General features: G+C 36.4%; 1 protein-coding gene across 1 annotated transcript in view; it reads right to left on the bottom strand.

The window, feature by feature from the left end:
• Positions 1-20,569, bottom strand: part of FANCC (FA complementation group C) — a 72,891-nt gene extending 52,322 nt beyond the window's left edge. Inside the window, exons 1-5 of the mRNA XM_026038252.1 lie at positions 20,254-20,569; positions 19,731-19,795; positions 7,802-7,973; positions 6,146-6,230; positions 1,147-1,241 (exon numbers count right to left, since the gene is read on the bottom strand). Coding sequence (XP_025894037.1) covers positions 1,147-1,241; positions 6,146-6,230; positions 7,802-7,966 — 345 coding nt within the window. The 5' untranslated portion in view covers positions 7,967-7,973; positions 19,731-19,795; positions 20,254-20,569. The remainder of the gene's footprint in view (positions 1-1,146; positions 1,242-6,145; positions 6,231-7,801; positions 7,974-19,730; positions 19,796-20,253) is intronic.
• Between the last annotated feature and the right edge of the window lie 359 nt (positions 20,570-20,928).

Genomic DNA, 20,928 nt, shown 5'->3' with positions numbered 1-20,928 from the left:
AAAAAAAAAAAAAAAAAAAAAAAAACTTTACAAACCAAGATCATAATAGCTTACTAATAGAGTGAATTCTAACTATACTGACCTCAAGCAAAACATCTGGATGAATATTAAAGACATTAGGTAAAAGAAGTTAATTTAGGTTAAGACTGAACTATCAAGAAAATTTCATGTTTTATGGTGCAACTCAGCAAGTATGTATATAAAAGCAGCCTGTAAGCATACAAGCATACACATGGTATCTGACTGTTTGAGAGAATATGCTGCTGAGAATCACCTCACCAAAATCGCCAATACTAATTAGTTAAAAGTTATTTACCAACACACACTTCTGCCATTCTATTATCTATTTTATATTAATTTGCACATGCTAGTATGATACGCATACCTAAAAAAATGATGCACGTGAAAAGTCAACTAACAATTAATAAATGAACAGCTCAGAGAAACATGAAAATACCTTCAGTTTTAGCAGAACTGTAAGCAAATAATAATACTATAATCTCACTAACTATGAGGACTATATAGCTTAAAAAACACCTGTTAATATATTTTAAAGCATATTTAAATAAGGATCCATGGAAAATGCCAAGATGGAAAGTCAACAGTATGGACACCTCAAATTTCTATTCCTCATGTTCTGCAAGTTATTTACATGCTTGTGGACTTTGCTGGTTTAGTAGAGAGATGCATAAAATATGAACAGATATGCCTACATAAAACCCCTAGAATTGGTGTTAAGGTTAAGAATTTATTATTCATTAACGGCATTAAACTTAAAAAAAAAAAACACAAAAGCACTAACTCTCCCCTCTAAGAATGTCTTTGAGGCTGTAGGTTAAACAAAAGCAAAAAAAAAAAAATAAAGACAAAACAGAAGATACTGTCCCACTTTAAAATACCACTTTAAAAAATAAAAATAGCACACACACACAAAACTTAAAAAAAATAGATTATCAGGGATCATGCTATAATTACAGACATTAGTATAGATCACAGTATAATTAGAGACAAACTTTAAGACAATATGTACGTAAATTATGCTTGTAGCAGTTTCTTCAATGATAATGTTTCTATACTATATAGAAGCAGCACCTTTAAATAATCAGTTTAATTTAAAGCAGTCCTGCAAAGGATTCATTCACTTACTTGTATCCAGCTGTTGGCCTTCAATTCCACAGGGTTCTGTGGTTCACTGCTGTACAGACAACATAAGCACCACATCAGAATCTTCTGGCTTTCATCTATAGAAAAGAAAAGAAGTAAATATGGATACACTTAGGAAAAAAAAAAAATCAAAACACAGACAGAATTATGCACAACAATCATTATCCATCCACAAAACCAAAGGGCTAAATATCTGTCTCAAGCCATAATGCCTCTACTCTACTAGAATCACACTACACATTTAATAATACTTATAAATAGCTCTTTTATAATAATTTCCTTGAATATCAATTTAAAACTTATCAAAGAGTTTAAAATCTATACAATATTAAGACATTCTTAAGAAAGATAAACAACTTGGCATGTTATTTACATAAGAAACCCTTGAAGCTATCTTTAAAGAATTTTATTTAAGTATCCAATAGCAACATTTATAATAAACAATAGCTAGTACAGTAATTGTTCAGTACTGCTAACTTCATGCACAACGTAAGAGCATTGCTTCTACAAGACTTCTGGATGCATGAAATAATTCAAAGCAAGAATGTAAACATGATACTTTTTGTGAAAAAAAAAAATTTCTTCAGGAGACTGCTTCAGCTTCAGCAAACTGACATTTCTGCAGACAGCAGAATACCCGAATACCAAGAGGACAAAAAAAAAAAAAAAAAAAAAAACCTCGTGGTCTTGAAATCCTGTTTATGATCTGATCAGGTACATACATGATTCTAGCTGCTACCACCAACACAAAGCCATCTCTAAGAACCTACTATGCTTAATATACATATTGGTATTGTTCAGATGCACAAATACTACAGAAAGGCTGGGTATTTGGAATAGGCAGTTGAAAAATCATTTAATTCATAACTGTTTCCCGTAACTTCACTTTCATTTGTTTTTTATTTAAAATTAAGATGTTCTTTGGCAGAAAAAAACTAAGATGAATTTCATTCCAGAATAAGATTGTGTTGTAATACATGTTATAAAATACACAAGTACTATTGTAGTTTTGCTATAATATTCACCTACTTAGTGCTACTATGTTTAATAACAATACAAACAAGTATTGTCACATGAATTTTGGAAATGACATTAAGAGATAATCTGAACAGAATAGAGATAAAGTTGTTTCTGCTGTTTTCTTTGTATTTGTTATAGAGGAGGTAATAAGCTGTATTATGTGCAAGTGCTGTGTTTGCAAAACCTGAAGAAAAGCTACAGGCTCCACTAAGCAATGCCTGTATTTTCACCAGGTGATCAGAGATGTTAAGATTGATTTAAACCAGTATTCCTCATAAATGTCTAACAAGCCTGTAGGCCATCAGTGGCCTCCCACTGACTAACATCTCTGCACAGAACTCGTTGATCAAACATGCACATCTAACTAACTGCAGTTCGGGTTTTTTTGTTTGTTTGTTTTTAAGCATAGGTTTTTATGAGGCTAACAGTTTCCTAGGTTAAGGTCAAAAGACCCATCTTTCAGAAATTTGAGGTATCCATACTCACTGGGTTGCAATCGTATCTAGTCCAGATATCAGCACTAAAAGTCAACTTTATTGTCTTCAAAACTCTTTTATCTAGACCAACTCAGAAATAAAACTACATGGGAGGTAAAAATAATGATTTACTGTCCAACGAGATCAATAATAATCATCTGCTTCTTGGGGAAAAAAAAAGTTTAAAATATATCAGATTTTTTTTCAATACCAGTAATTGAAAATCTCTCCAGAGCCCGACTTTGTTAATAGGAAAAAAAGAAAAAAGAAGTCAAAACATGAAGGCAAATAAACAGGAAAAAAAAAAAGGCCAAACCACTTCCTGTCTGAAACAAATCTAGTTCAGGTGTCTCCTGTTCTACTCTTGCCTCACCCTACTTGTAGCTGTGTATCTACACTAACCCATACAGTTATTTAAGTTAGGGTTTGTCAGCAACAAAAACAAAGCAAAACAAAACAAAAACCTCTCTCAAGGAAGCATACACTTAGCTTAATTAGGACTTACGGGTGAAGGATGGTGTGTGTGTGTGTGTGTGTGTGTGTGTGTGTGTCTCAAGAAGTCATCTGGCATATTTCAATACAATGTAAAATAAAATGATGAATGACGAAAGAGTGCCAATACAAGGCGCTTACGCAGATTTAGTTAGATATATTTTTAAGTAGCTCGAGTTTTGAATGTACTGCGTCAGGCAAGGCCTACAGTTTCTTCAAAACTGAGAGCGTCTACAGATGAATACTCTTCGCAGTGAAAATTTGAGGGCAAGACATAACTGAAAGCCCTGCAGTCTCATCTAGTCAAAAGAAGTCCTCTTGCTAAGTGCCTCTTGCTCTGGGTGCCATTCTCACGTTCATTGTCATTTTTTTTGCAGCTATCCTAAGACTGGGAGATAAGGCATAGGAGATAGGTCTTTTAAAGAAATTTATGGCAACTGCAAAAGATTATCCCAACAAAAGACCTAACACAGAGAACTATGGAAACATCAGCAGTCATTTTTTCCCCCCTCTTGTTTTTTCATATTGTGATCATCACGAAAAATCTACCATCCTGATATGAATAGAGAGCCATTATCAGGATATGAACTAAGACATTCAATCCTACTATAGTTTGGAAGAATGCTTGCTCTGTCTGAAAACACCAAATGTGCACATCCAGAGGAACAAAATAAGCCAACTTAATGGTAGAATTAATATAAAAGAAAAATCTCAGTAACTTCCTGAAGTAAGTTAAAGTTGGAGCTTCAGCTAAAGGAATGCTGGGTTTTTTACCCCTGCAAGAAACTGTTTTTTAAAATATTTTTATTATGAAATATATAGCAACCTTTTCCCAATAGAATTCCAGTATGAATAAATAAATACATAAATAAATAAAGAGAAGGGCTGGTTATTTCTTTTCTATAACAGAGTGTGTTCTGGATCATCCTATGACTCAGTCCATTTATAAATAACCTGTCATGAATTGGACCAGAGGCCAGGAACTAATGAGAAGGCTCCTATTTTGAAATAATTTTTTTGCACTTTTCAAAAATTTTCAGAGAAAAAAATATATCCAAGAACATGGATTTGCTAAAATTGAAGTCTTTTATAGAAATGAATACACACATAAGCATACACATGTACTATATGCAGATACTGATATATAGAGCCATCAGAGAACTCCCTGGCATTTATAGCATTAGTCTGTGATTCAAGGTATTTGGGCTCAAAATGCAAATAGGGAAAGGCTTACCAAGATGATAAGCCCTGAAGCTCAAAGAAAAAAAAATGACTACTGAAAACTACTTCTTCATATATCCCCAGTGGCCTAGGGCCAAAAATACAACCACAAGATTTTGTTTGGTTCTGCTTCCCTCAGATTAGCCTTCTAAATAAGGCCGACTTGGTCACCTCCTGCTCAAGAGTGTTTATGGGGAGATTATTTTCCCTTGGAGACCATGCTTCCTGCATTGACGGGCTATGTCAGCTCTCAGCACCAACAGACATATGTCTGAATTGATAGGTATTGTGGTCTGGACATGAAGCAGAAGTATAATGTTTTTTTTCCCCCCTCTTCCATTTATTACTATGAAAGGCTGAATTGAACAAAATCAGCTCCTTGCACTGCAAGAGCAGCCTGGTCTCAAATTTATGCCTTGAAGAGTTACTTTTCCAAATGAGAAATTATGTGAAACCCACTTGAGATTCAACATCTGCTATAGCCAACATTATCTTAAAGAATATCTTCAGAACTAACGCCAAATAAAATGGAAGTTGGCTGAATTTAAAATGCCAGCTGTCCAAAGAGAACTCAGGTGGCTCTAAAAAGAGTAAGTGTTGGGAATATATAAGCAGACATCTTCATGTCTACTGGCCTCAGGAAATCTCCGTGACCTCTCCTTAAGCATTAAAGTGAAGGATCCAATATGATGGAAGCGAAGTTTTCCAAATGGCTCGGTTGCCGCTCTGAGGCAACTCCTCCTCACAAACCAAACCAACCCACTCCACACAACATGAAAGCAAAAATCCATTCTTCAGAAGTAATGAGCTTGTAAGAAAAGTGCTCATTTTGCTTTGAAAAATACTGAAGGATGAAAGAAGAGAAGAGAAGAGAAGAGAAGAGAAGAGAAGAGAAGAGAAGAGAAGAGAAGAGAAGAGAAGAGAAGAGAAGAGAAGAGAAGAGAAGAGAAGNAGAGAAGAGAAGAGAAGAGAAGAGAAGAGAAGAGAAGAGAAGAGAAGAGAAGAGAAGAGAAGAGAAGAGAAGAGAAGAGAAGAGAAGAGAAGAGAGGACCATGCATGTGATTTATAAACATTAACAACTATGGATATTCTCAAAATTGGAACTGTGATTAGGAGGAGAACTTCTCCATTACAAGAGAGTGGTTTTCCCTCTAACAAAGACAACCAAAGATAAGAAACACTTCTATTTTTTCCAGAAAGCGTCATAAGAGCACAGATTTGCTGCTTAGCAAAAGTCAGCTATGTTTGAAGTTATGGTTCCTTCCCAAATTTACTTTACAAATGGAAATGCTGACATAATGTATGTCAGCCATGTGTTTCACAGACACCTTCATTCTGTCTGTTCTTGGCACTGACGGCAAGATAATAAATACAAACCAGAAGACACATAATCACTTGAGTCTAATGCAGTGCTTGACCTAATAAGCCATTCCAGGAGACCACAAAAGTAGACTTTTCCTGTATTTTCACAAAAAGAAGCATGAACCCTAAGAGAGTGAGTGCAAGGGTTTTTTTTTTTTCCAATTCTAACAGAATATTGACAAAAGAGTATTTTAAAAAAGCAGATAGTTTTAAGAAGGCTGAAGGAGTAACTTAAAATTAGTTTTGCTCTAGCAGTAGATCTAGAATAATTTATTTATGTCTCAGTCACTGCCTGAGGTACTGAATTGCTGATGATGAGAGCACAGGCACAGGAAGGGTGTGCTACTTCCCACTACTTTTCTTCTCTCTTCTTTAGAAATTGTTCCAGAAAGATCATTACAAGTTCTCACCATATCCTATAACAAAAGGATTCCAACAGAGTCTTCCTAGAAGCTGGCCAATTAAAGGGAATTGCTGGATTGCCACAACTGAATTCTGTAAAATAAATAAATAAATAAAACAGAATAAACATATTGTGTTTCAAAAGCAGGTTAGGAGCACTGCTAATGATACAGCTTGTTGCAAATTACAGTCTCAACGATTTTGCTAAGAAACTAGAAAAAACTCTTAGCAAAACTCGCTGAAGTCAGCCATAATGTTCAAAACAATTAAAGCTTAAACAACTAGTTTCCTCATCTTAATTTTATGGTAAAAGAAAAATCCCCTCAAAGACTCAGAAAAGTTTATTTGCAAACAGAAATATATGCTAACAAAAGCATAATTTTGTTTTCCCTCATTGCTTTAATATTCTGTGTCACAGAGTTTCTGTAGACATCAATACATAATACAGCATAAAACTAAGCATCTTCCTGTTGCTTTTGATGGTTTCTTTAAACTAAATGACATAGTGACTAGTCAGCAACAAACTGTCATTTAACTTGTAACAAAATAGAAAGCAGCTTCACTATAAAAGTACTAGGCAGTATAGTTATATACAACCCTGTGTAATCAGTCTTACTTTTCCATTTTTGTAGCTTTACTAACTAATAAATGAAGGCTTTTAAAAATGTACTGTGCTGAGATAATGTGCAAGTAGCAAGAATGATAACCATCTCCTGCTGCTGCAATAAATTCCTTAGATTCGTCTCACATTTGGGGCTAGTCCTAGACTTTCTGGGGCCATAGACACAAGGTCCATCTCAGGTCAAGCCTCAGATTATTATAAATAGCAATATTAATAATATAAATAAATAATGAAAAAATATATACATAGTATAAATATATATGTATCTTTTCCTTCAGATACATACACACAAAGGGTGAAATACCACTACTCAAAGAACTTTTACTTGAAAAACTAGATTAAAAAAAATTGAGGGTACACTAATATTTAAAAGAAATTACTTTCATAAACACTCACTTCATCATATATTACAGTATTTCTAAAAATAACTATCACTACCTATTGGTCCCCTGACCTATCCTTTTCAGCACATACATAAATAACAAAACTTAAAAAAAAAATCCAAAATACAGACAGTACAGGCAATAATTGAATTATTCAACAGCAGCAGCACATGCCAATGATCTGAGCACATTTCTAGAATTCACTGCATGTGAAGTCCATACACTGGACTTAGCATGTCAGCAGACCTCCTAAGATTTAAGGTATCAGTTAAAATTTTGCATGCTAAGATCTTTAAATAATCCAATTTATGACCTGACAACTAGAATCAAATTCTTGTTTATTTTAAAGAGGTTTTTAAAGAGGCTACAGGATTGGCTGGGAAGCCTCACATGACCATATAACCAATCAGGAGAAGAAACAACTCCTTTCACAATAAATCTGGGAAACAGGAGGCACATTCCCGTTTGCATTACCTGCATTGGCTGTTTCCCCAGTTTGTCCCTCCAATCCAGCAGTACAACAGGCCAACATCACAATCTTTTTTACTAGTTAGGTTTTTTTTTTTTTTTTGGGGAGAGGGTGGTTCAAAACATGGTTCAGAGTGTTTCTTCAAAACAGTGTCTTCAAAGTACTGCATTCTTTCTGTTAAATTACTTACCATATGTTTTAAAGTTTCATAAATCTGCTGTAGAAACTCCTGCAGCTGGGGCAAGTGACGGCACACATCCTTCTGGGATTCCAAAGTGGTGGCTTGTCCCCACTCAGTAGCCTTATCCAACCAGTACTTGAAGTCCAGTTTAGACACTGTCGTACCCTCGGCCATTCCAGTCCTAAAAAGATTGTAACTCCAAATCAGGTGCTATTTAAGCACAAACCTGAAATTAAGAAAGCGAGAGGGAGAAAGGGCTTCTGCTCATTTTTTATGCTCAGATAGAAAATGGAGAAGAAACAAAGGTCTTCTCCTTTGTGTTTACATTTTAACAGAATGTCTATTTTCTTTTTATTTATAGGAGAACAAAATTGTAACTCCACTATGACAAAGAAACAAAGGTGGCATAATGATTGCAAAAAATTACCTTAGAATATGCCACCCAGATGCGTCTCAGGCTTCTATTATCCAAATTTGTCATTACCAGTATTTTAACCAAAGAATACTAGAATAATGTGAGTGAAGCCAGACAGGTACACAGAAACACATAAATGTTTTCTTAAAATGGTTTCTTTGAAAGAATTCATTTTTGCAAAACAATTAGAATGTTTTGCATAATAGAAAGTTGAAAGCACCTGTTTCAATGTAAATAAAAGCATTAAAAGAAGATTCGGTTAAAAGATGCACAAAGGGCGGAGAGAAAGCCAGGAGCTGTTCTGACTAAACATCTTAAGAAATTTATTTAAGAAAAGTAAAGTAGAGGGGCACAGTAGAAGGGTACAGAACCACAGGGCAACAGGCTCTACATTATTCTTTCTGAAACAAATACCTTATGGGCTAAATGAACACTTCAGCCATTTATTTTTTTTTTCTGCCAAGATTCCAAGATGATTCTTGTTTACCGACAAATAAGGTGTCAGTTTCTAGAGTGTCATATTCAGAATTTAGCATAAGAAACTAAAATCAAATGAATTCAAAAATCAAATGAAATCAAATTATTTTCCTTCTGTAGCTTTTTGTAAGCTAAGGATATAAAGACATAGATTAAAAAAAATAAACCTCAACCTGAGCACTAACCCTGCAAGTCAAACGTGCTTTATAAAGCTCTTATTAACTCTTGACAATCATATCACTTAAATAACAGACTACTCCAAGACAGATAAGAATCTTTATACATTTTGTAATTGCAATATATAAGCGCATGCCTCAGTGAATAGCAGCTATTCTATGAGTTGGATCCTGCCCAATAACACTTAAACAGTAAGGTAAGGCAGTCAGCTGGCCAGAGTTCAAAGCAGGTTTGCTCTGAAAATGAGCAAAATAATGCAAGTAAAATCTGTGTTTTGTGCGTTCTTTACTATACTTTCATTTCTATTTGTACCTGTTGCTATCAGGGGAACTCTTAATGGATCTGTGCAGTGCCAAAACCCTTCTGATTTTCTAAGTATCCCTAAATTAGTAAGCATCTAAAATCAGCTATGAGACTTATATAATAGCTATGCCATTTGTCAGAGTGCTAATTACAGATGGATATTCAACCTACTAAGCTCATTATTATTACAGGGACATAGTAAAGAACTGAAGAACAAGTTATGTCCAGAAATTTGAATTACAGATCTAAGGAAATTAATGGCCCTATTTCTTGACCTCATATAAGCTTAATGTATTAACTACAAATAAGCATTCTAACAGCAGGGCCAAAATGGCTGGAGAAGAAAACAAAACCCCACAACAACACACACTAAACAAACACACACTGGAATATTTGGGGGCAGACACAGAGGAAACTGAAGACTGAACAAAGGACTCCCAGGTAAGCAGATCAAATGGGCTTTTCCCCTGTACAAAGCATGTATAATAACCCATTTTAACATGCACACTGGCACAACAATCATAGGGCAAGTAGAGTCTTTTTCCAGAATTCTGAAAACTCAGTTAAACGATAAGGGAGGTGTTTTATATTTCTTCATATTTACATATAAATAAACCTGTAAGTCCACAGCAGCTGCTTAGCAACTCCTTAGCTAGTCCACAGCTTAGGTGAAAAACTCTCAAAGACTGAGGCACACATTCTCACAAACCACAACAAAACACATTTAACCACAACAAAAAAATGAGAAACATCAGCACACAGTTTAAGAAATGTGTATATGTTGTATATGCTACTAATACTATTTCTTTGTTTTTGGTTTCTGATAGCCAATTCCCTCAAGACACCTGCTCTGGAATATCTTGGATATGAGCAAAGCACTATCTCATCTTCAGAGCACATTCTTGTCACATAAATGAAAGTTTATCATCAATACTGAACTTGCTCCTTTCAGATCATTTTCTGTATCTCATTCCCATTGCCTGTTTTGAGACACTATCAATTCCAATTCTTATAAAACATATGCTAAAATCAACAGAACAGTATATTAATGTAACATTTCTGAAAGTTGCTTGATCAAGGATATGTTTAATTTAAATGAACATAAATATTGTGCTGGATCACAGCCTTGCTTATGTCAGCCACACTAAAACAAAATATACCTCTTCAACTTGCAAAAGCACGGTTTTAAATTGTACTTTTTTATTTTGCTTTCTTCAGAAGCCTCCAAAAATAGCAATTTTCCTTTAGGTACTTAAACTACAGTATCCCATCCTAAAAACAAAAGAGAAATTTTATTAAGTTTAATTTAATCCTGTCTTTACAGGATTTATTTAATTGAATCCTGTCCACAGATTTATGCATCTGTAAATATATAAATATGTATTTATGTAAATGTTTGTATGTATATATGCATATGTTTATATGTTATGTAAATACATGAATATGTACAATTTACTTATGTATAAATAACATAATTAAAAAGAAAAAAGCCATGACATACCGAAGATGGCACACAGATTTAATCTCAAAAACTATTTCAGGACATAAAATTTATTATTAATAAAAGAATATAATGTAAACATTTAGATTTCAGTACAGTACACAGCATTTAAAAAGGTCTACAGAAACTGCATCACCTACATCACCTTTATCACCTAAAGTCCTAATTCGCACTGTGACCTCTCATAGTGTCAAGCTTTTCCAGACTCATTTCCACGTTCCCCAGGGAGCTGGGCCTCCTTTCGACTCAATCAAAACCCGCCTCTCGCACTTGACTAGCTGTGCGAGCAGGCGGGACAGGGGGCACAGCTGCCTTTCCTGCACCCTGCCCCACGCTGCCCGTCATTCCAGAGGAGCGAGGAGGAAGCCCTGCGGCTCCTCCTGTCAAACACGGCCGCTCCTACGCCGGGCACAGGGAACCCTGCGGAGCCCGGACCGGAGGGTATTTGTTACATCTTTCACAAGCTGAAGGCAGCATCTCTAGTAAGGAATGGATTAGCTTTATTCTGTCAAGTGAACTATCAGGATTAGTGTCTGAAACGTAACATTTCAGTCAGCAACTTTTGTCAGCACGTCATGAGGCAAAGCTCTACAGTACAGAGCACCTTTCACTTAGCAGCTACGTTCTCCCGAGCACAGTCTTCCACAAGAAACATTCCCACTTACTATTTCATGTACTGTAGAGAATTTAGAGAATGTCAAAGCAACATCAGTAACATTATGAGAAAGCTTTTCGCAACTATCTCCTTAGCTGGAGTCTGAAAATAAAGTAATAGGCCTTCTCTTTTACATTACTTCATCACTTTACATTCTGAATGAAGGGATTTTTCCTCTGTAAGCGTAAAGAGACAATCAATTTTAAGACTGACCACAAAAGACAACCTGGGAAAAGCAAAGAATCTTCTTCACAATTCCTAATCCTGAGACATAGACCCAGTAACAACAAAAAGGCATTCTCCTTAAAAAAAAATCTGTCACAGAAAATTCAGTTGAAAAAACGCTTTTACAGTTTTCAGCGTCCCCAAAACTACCTTTAATGGATTGCCAAAAGTGACGACTAAGTACTTACAAGAGTAAAGACAGGATGAGTAATAAATTCAGCTATAACATTTTAAAATAAATAGAAGCATTCTGAGTAGATGGATTTGAGATATCATTTAGGTACATTATTGCTTAATGTCATAACATCAAGGCTCCCTAATGTGACTAAAGCTCATAGTCAGGATATAAAATTCTCACTCATGTACTTCTCCTCGAATCTGTAAGTAGCTCCACTCTCCAAAGAACGCTTCATTTTCCATTACTCCATCTCCCCTCTCCAGTCATACCCATCTGCAACCCTAGCTTGCGAGAAAAGAAAACCAGTTAAAAGTATTTATACGACATCAGAGTCCAAAGGCCCCAGCCAGAATAGGTCCCCATTGAGCTAACAGACGTATAAAGACATTCCACGTTCCCAATGATTTTTAGGGTTGTTACGCTTATAAAAGTGGGAGAACTGTCCTTTCAGTGCACATTTTTTATTACTGCAATGGATATTAGGGGACTTTTAAGACCTCTCATATATTTTATAACTGAAAGATACCATGCTTTTGGACCCTTGGTTAATCATCAACGGAATTATGGTATAACATGGTGGATACCTTAATATATGAGTTTTTGAACTTCCAAATGTCCTTTTGGAGGATTTAAGGATGATGATAATCAAGCCATTGATTCACTACCAAATGGACGATAGTTACACCAAAACAGTAGCAATTACCCAGATTAAAGACACTATTTCTTATTTACTATTTTTTCTCCATAGAATATCTCATCTTTTTCCCCACAAATCTATTTTTCATCTTCACCTTGATAACTTTCCTTACACTTGCCAAGACATATTGAAGCATATATTTTAAGTATTAATAATTCTAACATTCTTAATTATCCACTTCAAGAATAACTAACCAACCCCAAAGAAATAAATTTTTAAAAAAATAGGGAAAAAATGAATAGTTTTTAAAATTTTCAGAATGGCTCAAGAGTAGTACAGATTAGAGACATTAAATATCTGTATTTATATTCCAGACTCCTGGTAGACCAGGACCCAAAATAAGCTAGAGATCAATTTCCATATTCCACATTTCCTGTCTATTCTGGACAGTGTAGTTATGTGCAAGGTTGATTATATAATTTATTAAATAAAATACTTACTTTTCAGGTAAGTGCAAGTTTGCCTTACGAACATCCTCACGGCTCTTACTGCACAAGTATGTCATAGAATCATAGAATCACAGAATGCCCAAGGTTGGAAGGGACCTCAGAGGTCATCGAGTCCAACCCCCCTGCTCACGCAGGGTCACCTAGAGCACGTGGCACAGGGCTGCATCCAAGCGGGTTTTAAAGATCTCCAAAGAAGGAGACTCCACAACCTCTCTGGGCAGCCTGTTCCAGTGCTTTGTCACCCTCACAGTGAAGAAATGCTTCCTTAAGTTCCTGTGGAACTTCCGATGCTTCAGTTTGAAGCCATTTCGTCTAGTCCTAAGTTGCAGGCTCTTAGGCACAAACAGATGTCCATATTCAACCTGGGACACAGGGAAAGAAGCATGTCAAAATCTACCTATTGAAACAAACTGCATTTGGAGGTGAAGAGAGCAGCAGCACCTCCTGATTTCCTAAAGTAAAATCAATGAGACAGAAGGCATAAATGAAAAACCTAGAAATCAAAACACATTTGCAGCTCTTCCTTTTCCTCAGATGTGTTCATTCACTAGAGAGCTTTCGATTTAGCAGCGGACTTGTGTCTCCTCGATACCTGAGTTGTGGCAGCATTAAAGGAAATTCCAATCAACGAGCACAGGCCCAATCCTGCAGCCACTGAGAGTGCAACCAACAAGACTCCTGCCAGCCCCACGGCACCCTGAGACTTGGCGCAGTCCCACCGCAGCATTGTTAAACAGGCATAGGCAAGCAGTTTGTCTACAAACAAACTTTCTGAATTTAAATAAATGGCATGCAAATATCTCTTCTCCACTGAAAATAAAAGCAAAAGCACAGAATCTTGTCAAATAAAAATGAGCAACATTAGTTAAAGGTAAATTGGACAATATGCAAAATTTAGTAAATTAATATCTGTCAAGCAGATATAATCTCTCAATCCCTGGACTGACAATTCTTCTAAGAAAGGAAGTTGCTCCTCCAAATTGAAGGAGGAATATTTACTCACAGATTAATATTTTAATAACTGCAAGTTCTACCTTCTGGACTGAAAAGGACTGAGAAGTATGAGCTTCAATAACTAGTAAACACTTATTAGCCTTCCTTTTGGAAACTCTGATAAACACCTCATACAAAAATTGATTTAAAACTTTCTGGTCATAATGGTCAGTTTGTCTTGCAACAGACATCTCTGATAGGCTTATTTGTGGAGACTGTGAATAAAATTTTCTTCAGGAAAATAGACACAAATAATATCCCAGCACACCCTCTAATTCGTATCATTTGCCCAAGGGAACAGCAAAAAATGCAAGACATTTAAAAAATGTATCACTCAGCTTTACAGATTCAACATGAAACCAACAGGTCGACAAGGCAATTGATTATCATTTCCATGGGCAAGAGAGGCAACTGCCAAGGCACAAAACAGATTGCTTAGTCTATAGGCACCAAATCCAACCACAAGCTATTGGAAGCCATTCCTGGAGGCAATCCCCACAATACAGTTATTAAGGCTCAAGGGTAAAAACAGTATAAAATTAATAATTAGGTTTCATTTAACAAGACAAAACAGACAGTAAGAAAAAGCACATATTTATCTCTGGCAGGGAGCTCCGCTCCATTCAGCGGTACACCCTTCAACAAAACTGAAGAATCCCCCGTCCAAAGGCAGCTCAAGCAAACTCAGCAAGGGCCATGCAAAGCCCTCCATGCCATCCGACAAGGAATCAGCTGCATGTACAAAACGGAAATTTGTTTCCAGGCAAGAGAGCAAATCCCAGACTTGACTGGTGCACACTGATGTAAAGCAGATCAACGTGGCCTGCCAAAACAGAAGCCAGACTCGAAGGAATCGGAGGACTTTTGGCTCACCATTTAACTGCTTGCTTTTCTTCCATTGCTGAATTGCTAATCTCTCAACAGAACACAGCAATCCACCAACCTTAACAGAAGTTACAGCTATGTATGATATATTATACGACATAACAGAAGCTAGAAATGCCGTGTTGGAGGTGACAAACAGAAGTGCAAACAAGCACACGCCTTCACAGTCTCACAGAAATTAAAATCTCATCACCTTTTAATACATTTCCCCAGTAAGGCCCCAAAATAAACAAACAAACAAACAAAAAAAACCTCAACAATTTACTTAATTCTTTTTACATAGTCTAAACTGCAAACCCTCCAAGATAATTTTTCTCACAATTAGGTCACTTTAATGTGACAACCTTTTTCTACTGCTTGAGAGATAAAGATTTTTTTGTATGGCTCTAATGAAGATGAATGTTAAAATATTCTCAGATTTGTTTTGGTGGGCAGAGCCCTTTCACTCAGCCTAATTCTTTCCCAACTGACTTCTGGGGCAACAGCTGCTATTAAGGCCACACAAAGAGAAGTGCTACTAGGAGGACAATGCGATCAAAATCAAATGGAGCCTTGGAAAAGGAAATTAGGCCTGGTTCAGCCTATAAACTGCAGAGGCTGAACTGCCTCAAAAGTATCTGTGAACATAACGTATTTTTATACCATTTTGCAAAGTGCCCAATCACTAGTAAACACAAGCTCAGCTATTAAAAAACAATAATCAAATAATAATAAAAAAGATTAATGGTGATTAGACATCCAATATTAGTGCTTTATATGCTATATAACTTATATCTTCTTTGGCAGGCTACCACTATGCAGAACAAAATTCTGAATCTGTTGGAATATGCCTCAAAAATGTTATTAGTCTCAGTGAAGTCCAGATTTCATAGGGGCCATCCAGAACACTGGAAACCTTATCCACACAAGAGCCCACAAATTTGGCAACACCAGCAAAGTCAGATCAGTGTTAGCGACAGTGGGAAATTCCTGCTAGATGAAATTTCTTGTTTGTATCACCTCCTAGAACACTGCCAGCTAATGCTTCATTCAGTACCTCATGGGTCATCCAGCTCTTCACTATTAAGCCCTCTCCTGGCAAACAGCACCTTCTCACATACTCGCTTCAGCCAACGCAAAAACAGGAACTATAATCAGATGCAAAGCCATTTTTTACACCAAATACAAACTGTATTTTCTCAATTACCATTTAATATGTTTGTCACTGTCTCCGCCAGTTTAAATTCACAGTTGTAAATTATTTCAGCTTCATGTTTGCAAATGATCTCCTCACTCTTACTTAAACAAAAATAACATTTATTCAAAAAAACAAACAACAAAAAGAAAACAAAAAAAAAATCTTACCTGATTGTATTAATATACACTAAACTATTTTGACTCACCCCATCACTTAACTTCCTCCTCCAATAACTTTTATTTATATTTTGCTTGAGTGGCATGCAAAGAAATAATTCCCTTGAAATTTTATTCCTCAAGTCTTAATCTAGAGATAATTTCAAAATTTTACCATGAAATATATAGCATTTTTCTCCTTCCAGAGCCTTAGAGCTATCAGCAAGTGGGCTCTGGACATACATCAAGCCTCGACATTTGATTGCTTTTCGAACTTTCACTTTTGAGTTCTTCAATTAGATGCAGTAATTCCATAGTTTCTGAGCATAAGTAGAAGAGAAGGTCATAAATTAAATTGGACACGGTGAGTTACTTTCCTTCTTCCTTTGTTGAGAATAGCCATACATGGATACGGAACAAAAAAAGGAGAAGAAAAACCATATATGACTTTGCACTAGGTAGTCATAGAACACCATTCACTTCTGCTTCACAGTGAGCATGTTACAGACATGGGCCATGGCAATCACAACAGCATTGCAGCTGGATGTACACTAGAGTTGCTATGTTTTGCTACGTGCATACACCTGTGATCTCAGTCTATTGCTGTATCACTTTGCTAAATCAAAAATCCAGTATCATACACTTTCAAAGTAACTGTTTATGTGATTGGTAAAATGTCTCTGAGTGTAGAATACTCAAAGGAACCTGGATGAGAGAGCACTGGACCCTGACAACAGCCCCAACTGTTCTGTCTAAGGATCTGAACATCAGTTAAAATACTATTTACTATACTGATACCTGTAACTATCCACACGGTGTATAGAGCTGCCTTGCTTATACTAAGTGAATTCCTTCTCTTCAAAACATATCCAGATTCTAAGAACCTCTAAACTTACTACATTAATGACACTTTTATCTTTCATTGAAACTTTCTTCAGCTCTGTGCACAAACCCTGTGCATAAGAGTAAGGACACAAAACAAATACCCAGAATGACTCGACAAAAGTCACTTGGAAAACAAGCAGCAGAAAGTGAAGCAAGACACAGATCTCATGCATTCTAGCCCGTTAGACAACACTGCTTCTTAATCTCTTTGATCAGATGATCAAAGATAATCTATTATGAATTAAGTTCTTCAAGCATGATGCAATGATATACACAACACTGAAGAAAAAAAAATACCGATCACATAAAAAGAAAATATTCTCTCTGTTTGTTAAGTTTCATACACTTAACAACTTTAACATGAATTATAAAAACAGCACAGTAAGCAAAGGTAAAGACAGGTATTTATACTACAGTCAGCTGATGCCATTGAATTTATATGGAAAGTATTCACATAGTTGATATAGATAGTCTATATACAGTGCCATTGTAATGGCAGCAACTTTGCAAATGGAAAAAGGGCGTTTCCTTCTGGTGTACAGCCTTGGCAAGGAGTTTTGCACTTTTATATCCTCTCTCTGATGCCTCCCACAGAGACATAAGGCAGTTTCTGACTTAAGATGTATTTAATGCACCAAGCCCACCTGACAGAATCAGCTTAACCACTTTATGACATCTATACATTTTCATTGCACACAGTTTTAGCATATCCCCACAGACACGTGTTCCTTAAGTCTAAGGCCAGTGCTTCATGATATTTACAGGAAATAAGTTAGCCTATTCATTTTTTGAGGGGGAAAAAAAAAAGTCTCCCCAGAGACATCTGGGGCAAAAGGTTTCAGTGATTCACTCAGTCATTGAAGCAAGAATTAGCTATGTGGGCATTTACACTGGAGACACAGCTACTGACATTCAAAGTCAGGAGTTAATTTGGGGAGCTTTCAGTCAGTTGCCAGCTGCGAGCTTGCAGCAAGATTTCTGTCCCATACATTAATGAAAAACCCACATTTTAACAGTACCGCTGCCGACCCAAACCGAAACTATGGAGTTCTGGCATTGTAATGGAAGGGAGTTCCTCATGAATAGGTCAGTTGATGATAGATGAGAACTTTTAACTTACAGCATAGGAAGAAAAGTATTAACTAGTGGTATGTCTCTTGGCCTGGATTTCTTGGACACTCACATATATCAATTTAGTTGTATATTATGATACTTTTATTACAGTCACTGTTTGGAATATTTCAGTACTGTCACATAGTTAATCTAGATTTATAAAATAAACATGTCTAGTGAATCTACTAGTAGGGAGGAAGGACAGCCCTGAAATTTGGCTCCAGAGTCAGAGGTCTAGGAGCCTGATTCCTACTTCTGACACAATCCACATGAGACTAACTAAAGAAGCCGTTTCATTTTCCAAAGCCTGTTCTGCCTCATTTCTGCAGAAGCCTGATTAGCACTGCTCTAATTTTAAGCTCAAATATTAATCTACTGCTCCACATTTTTAAAAAATGCAAATTAAAGCACCCATCTGGTAAAATCATATTTGTTCCATTTGCAGTAAAAATAATCTACTCCCCTTGGAGATTCACAAAGTTCCTTAGGCTACAGTAGCCCAGTGGCCTTTATTCCCTCAGATCACCGTAAGTAATGCTGTCCAGATTACGTACAAGCAAGTCAACCATCTTCAGGTTTTGCTTTTGATAATGTCTGTACAGGATATGGCTAATACATTTGTGCAAATACAATTCCAGGCATTATTTACCTTAAGCATACCTAATAAAGTTTAAATGACACCAAAAGGAATGCCTAAGTTTTATGTTAGAACCCTAGAACTATATGTAAGGTTGACAGTTGAAAATAACATTAGGAACCACTTGCAAACAAAAGCAAGTATGACACGAGTCTACCCTTCATATATTTCAGATTAAAACCACTCTTGAGAAGATATTAAAGCTGTAATTCAAAAACTGTTACTTCGGAAGATCTAAGTCATAACAGTGCTAACGTCTTCATTTACGGATAATATAACATTCACAAGTATTTTTTTTATGACAGTACTCTTATTCCAAATGATTGTCACATGCTATTTGTCACCATAATTAGAGTCTAGTCTATGCCTTTCCAGCCTCAGTATTTTTTAAATGCTTTGTAATCTCTATGAAATTATTGGTCATCATTAAATAGTCGATGTATTCTGTATTTCTGAGACTGAGGAAGCAGATTAACTACTCATCAAAACCATCTCAGGAATTGGCAGCGTATGCCACCCAATAAGGAAGGAATGGAATGGACAGGATGGAAGGAATTTTTAATTCCAAAGACGTATGAAAGAAAACATGCATTTTTAATGAACATATTATCCTTGTCTTAGCTTTAGCAACATTAATAATGATGACAGTCATTTATGATAACATTCACTGTAAAAATAGGCCTGGGAATATCCTCTTTGGTTAGACTGTTTAATTTGAGATTTTACTTGATTTATTATAGCTGGTCTGCTGTTTATATATATAAAATGAGATCTTCACGGCCTAGCATTCTTTTACACATTTTTCCTACTAAGTTAGTAAAAACATGTTGTATCGATCAACTAAAATTTGTTTGATGAGTCTAAGAATGAAGATTTTTTATTTGGGGTTAATCTCATGCAGTATTTGCAGCTTCCCATAAAACATCAAAAGCAATTTTACATATACCAAGGGAACACAGAATTTTCTAAATGACTTTAAGGAAACCACTGTTAGAGCTGCGTAGCGTATCTCCCACCTTTTAAAAGCTGTATTTGTCAAAAACAGTGCCTTCAAAACTGCAGATCAGGATATTGAAATATGCTGTTTAAGGAAACAGAAACAAATTACGGTTGAAGAGACAGCATACAAGGGTGATACATAACCCAGCTCTCACTGGGAACCCCTACAACACTCAACAGAGACAATTTGTTGCAACCAACCCAGTGCTCCCCCTAGATGCACTAGATGCTCCCCCGAGATAACTGTTGCCCAAGAGAACGTGGAACATGGCTGCATCCATCTTCCTCTCAAGGACAGCACAGATTTACCCTCTCTGCTTGACCCAGCATCCTTTATTTTCCCCCTCTCTTATAAAAATTGGAATGCAATTATCTTTAAGATCTCCAAACTTGCTTTCATCCTTCATTAAAATTGATTTCAAGGTTCTACACTGAGAGGCCAAAAGGCTTCAGACTGGTGCAAACATGTAACTGGATTTCCTTTGGAAATGCGAATAAAAACCACTGAAGTGATGATCAGAAGATGGTCTCCTGACTCACACTAAGCCACTGCCGCTCTCTGAAGACAGGTCTCCAGCGAGCGAGAAGCGTGACAAGCTTTATACGGCCCTCAGAAGCCAACCCCTGGGGGACCAGGGCTGTCATCACGCAGCGCGGCTGCGTACGTCCAAAAGATGGCAGTGGTGAACAAACATCCACGAGAGGGGACAGCACAACCGGGAGCAGAAACACAACAAACAAACCGGGTGCAGAGAGAGGCCTCGACAGCAGTCTCAAAGCTCAGCAGGCACAAGTTTTCCATACACCTGCCTCACGAGTTTGCAATATACCTTAAATAAAAGGCCTGGAGATTACTTGAAATATCACTGTGGTGGTGAATTTCACGAGACAATGTCTCAATGTTGGACAAAGAATGAAAGTAATGTAAACAGTGCACATAATCAAGTTCAAAAGGGAAAAGAAATTGAAAGTTGTTTGGTGCAGTGGCCATAAATAGGAAAGCTTTAAGAAAAGGATTCAAGGATTTTGACATGAAAAAATACCTCAAACTATTGTAATCACACAACAAACAATCATACCATGAAGGAAAACTCGAAAACTGCCCTCCTTTTCACAGGCCACTAAAACTGTGCCCCACCAATTTCACCTGCGGTATTCATCACCATGACACAGCACAGTAACTGCTATCCCATTATAGATGCTTTTCTACATCAA

The sequence above is a fragment of the Nothoprocta perdicaria genome, unplaced genomic scaffold (genome assembly GCF_003342845.1).
Source record: "Nothoprocta perdicaria isolate Ctin4 unplaced genomic scaffold, notPer1 scaffold_205, whole genome shotgun sequence".
Taxonomy (NCBI): Eukaryota; Metazoa; Chordata; class Aves; order Tinamiformes; family Tinamidae; genus Nothoprocta; species Nothoprocta perdicaria.
Note: the sequence above shows the minus strand (reverse complement) of the source record. Positions and strands in the feature narration are given on the sequence as shown.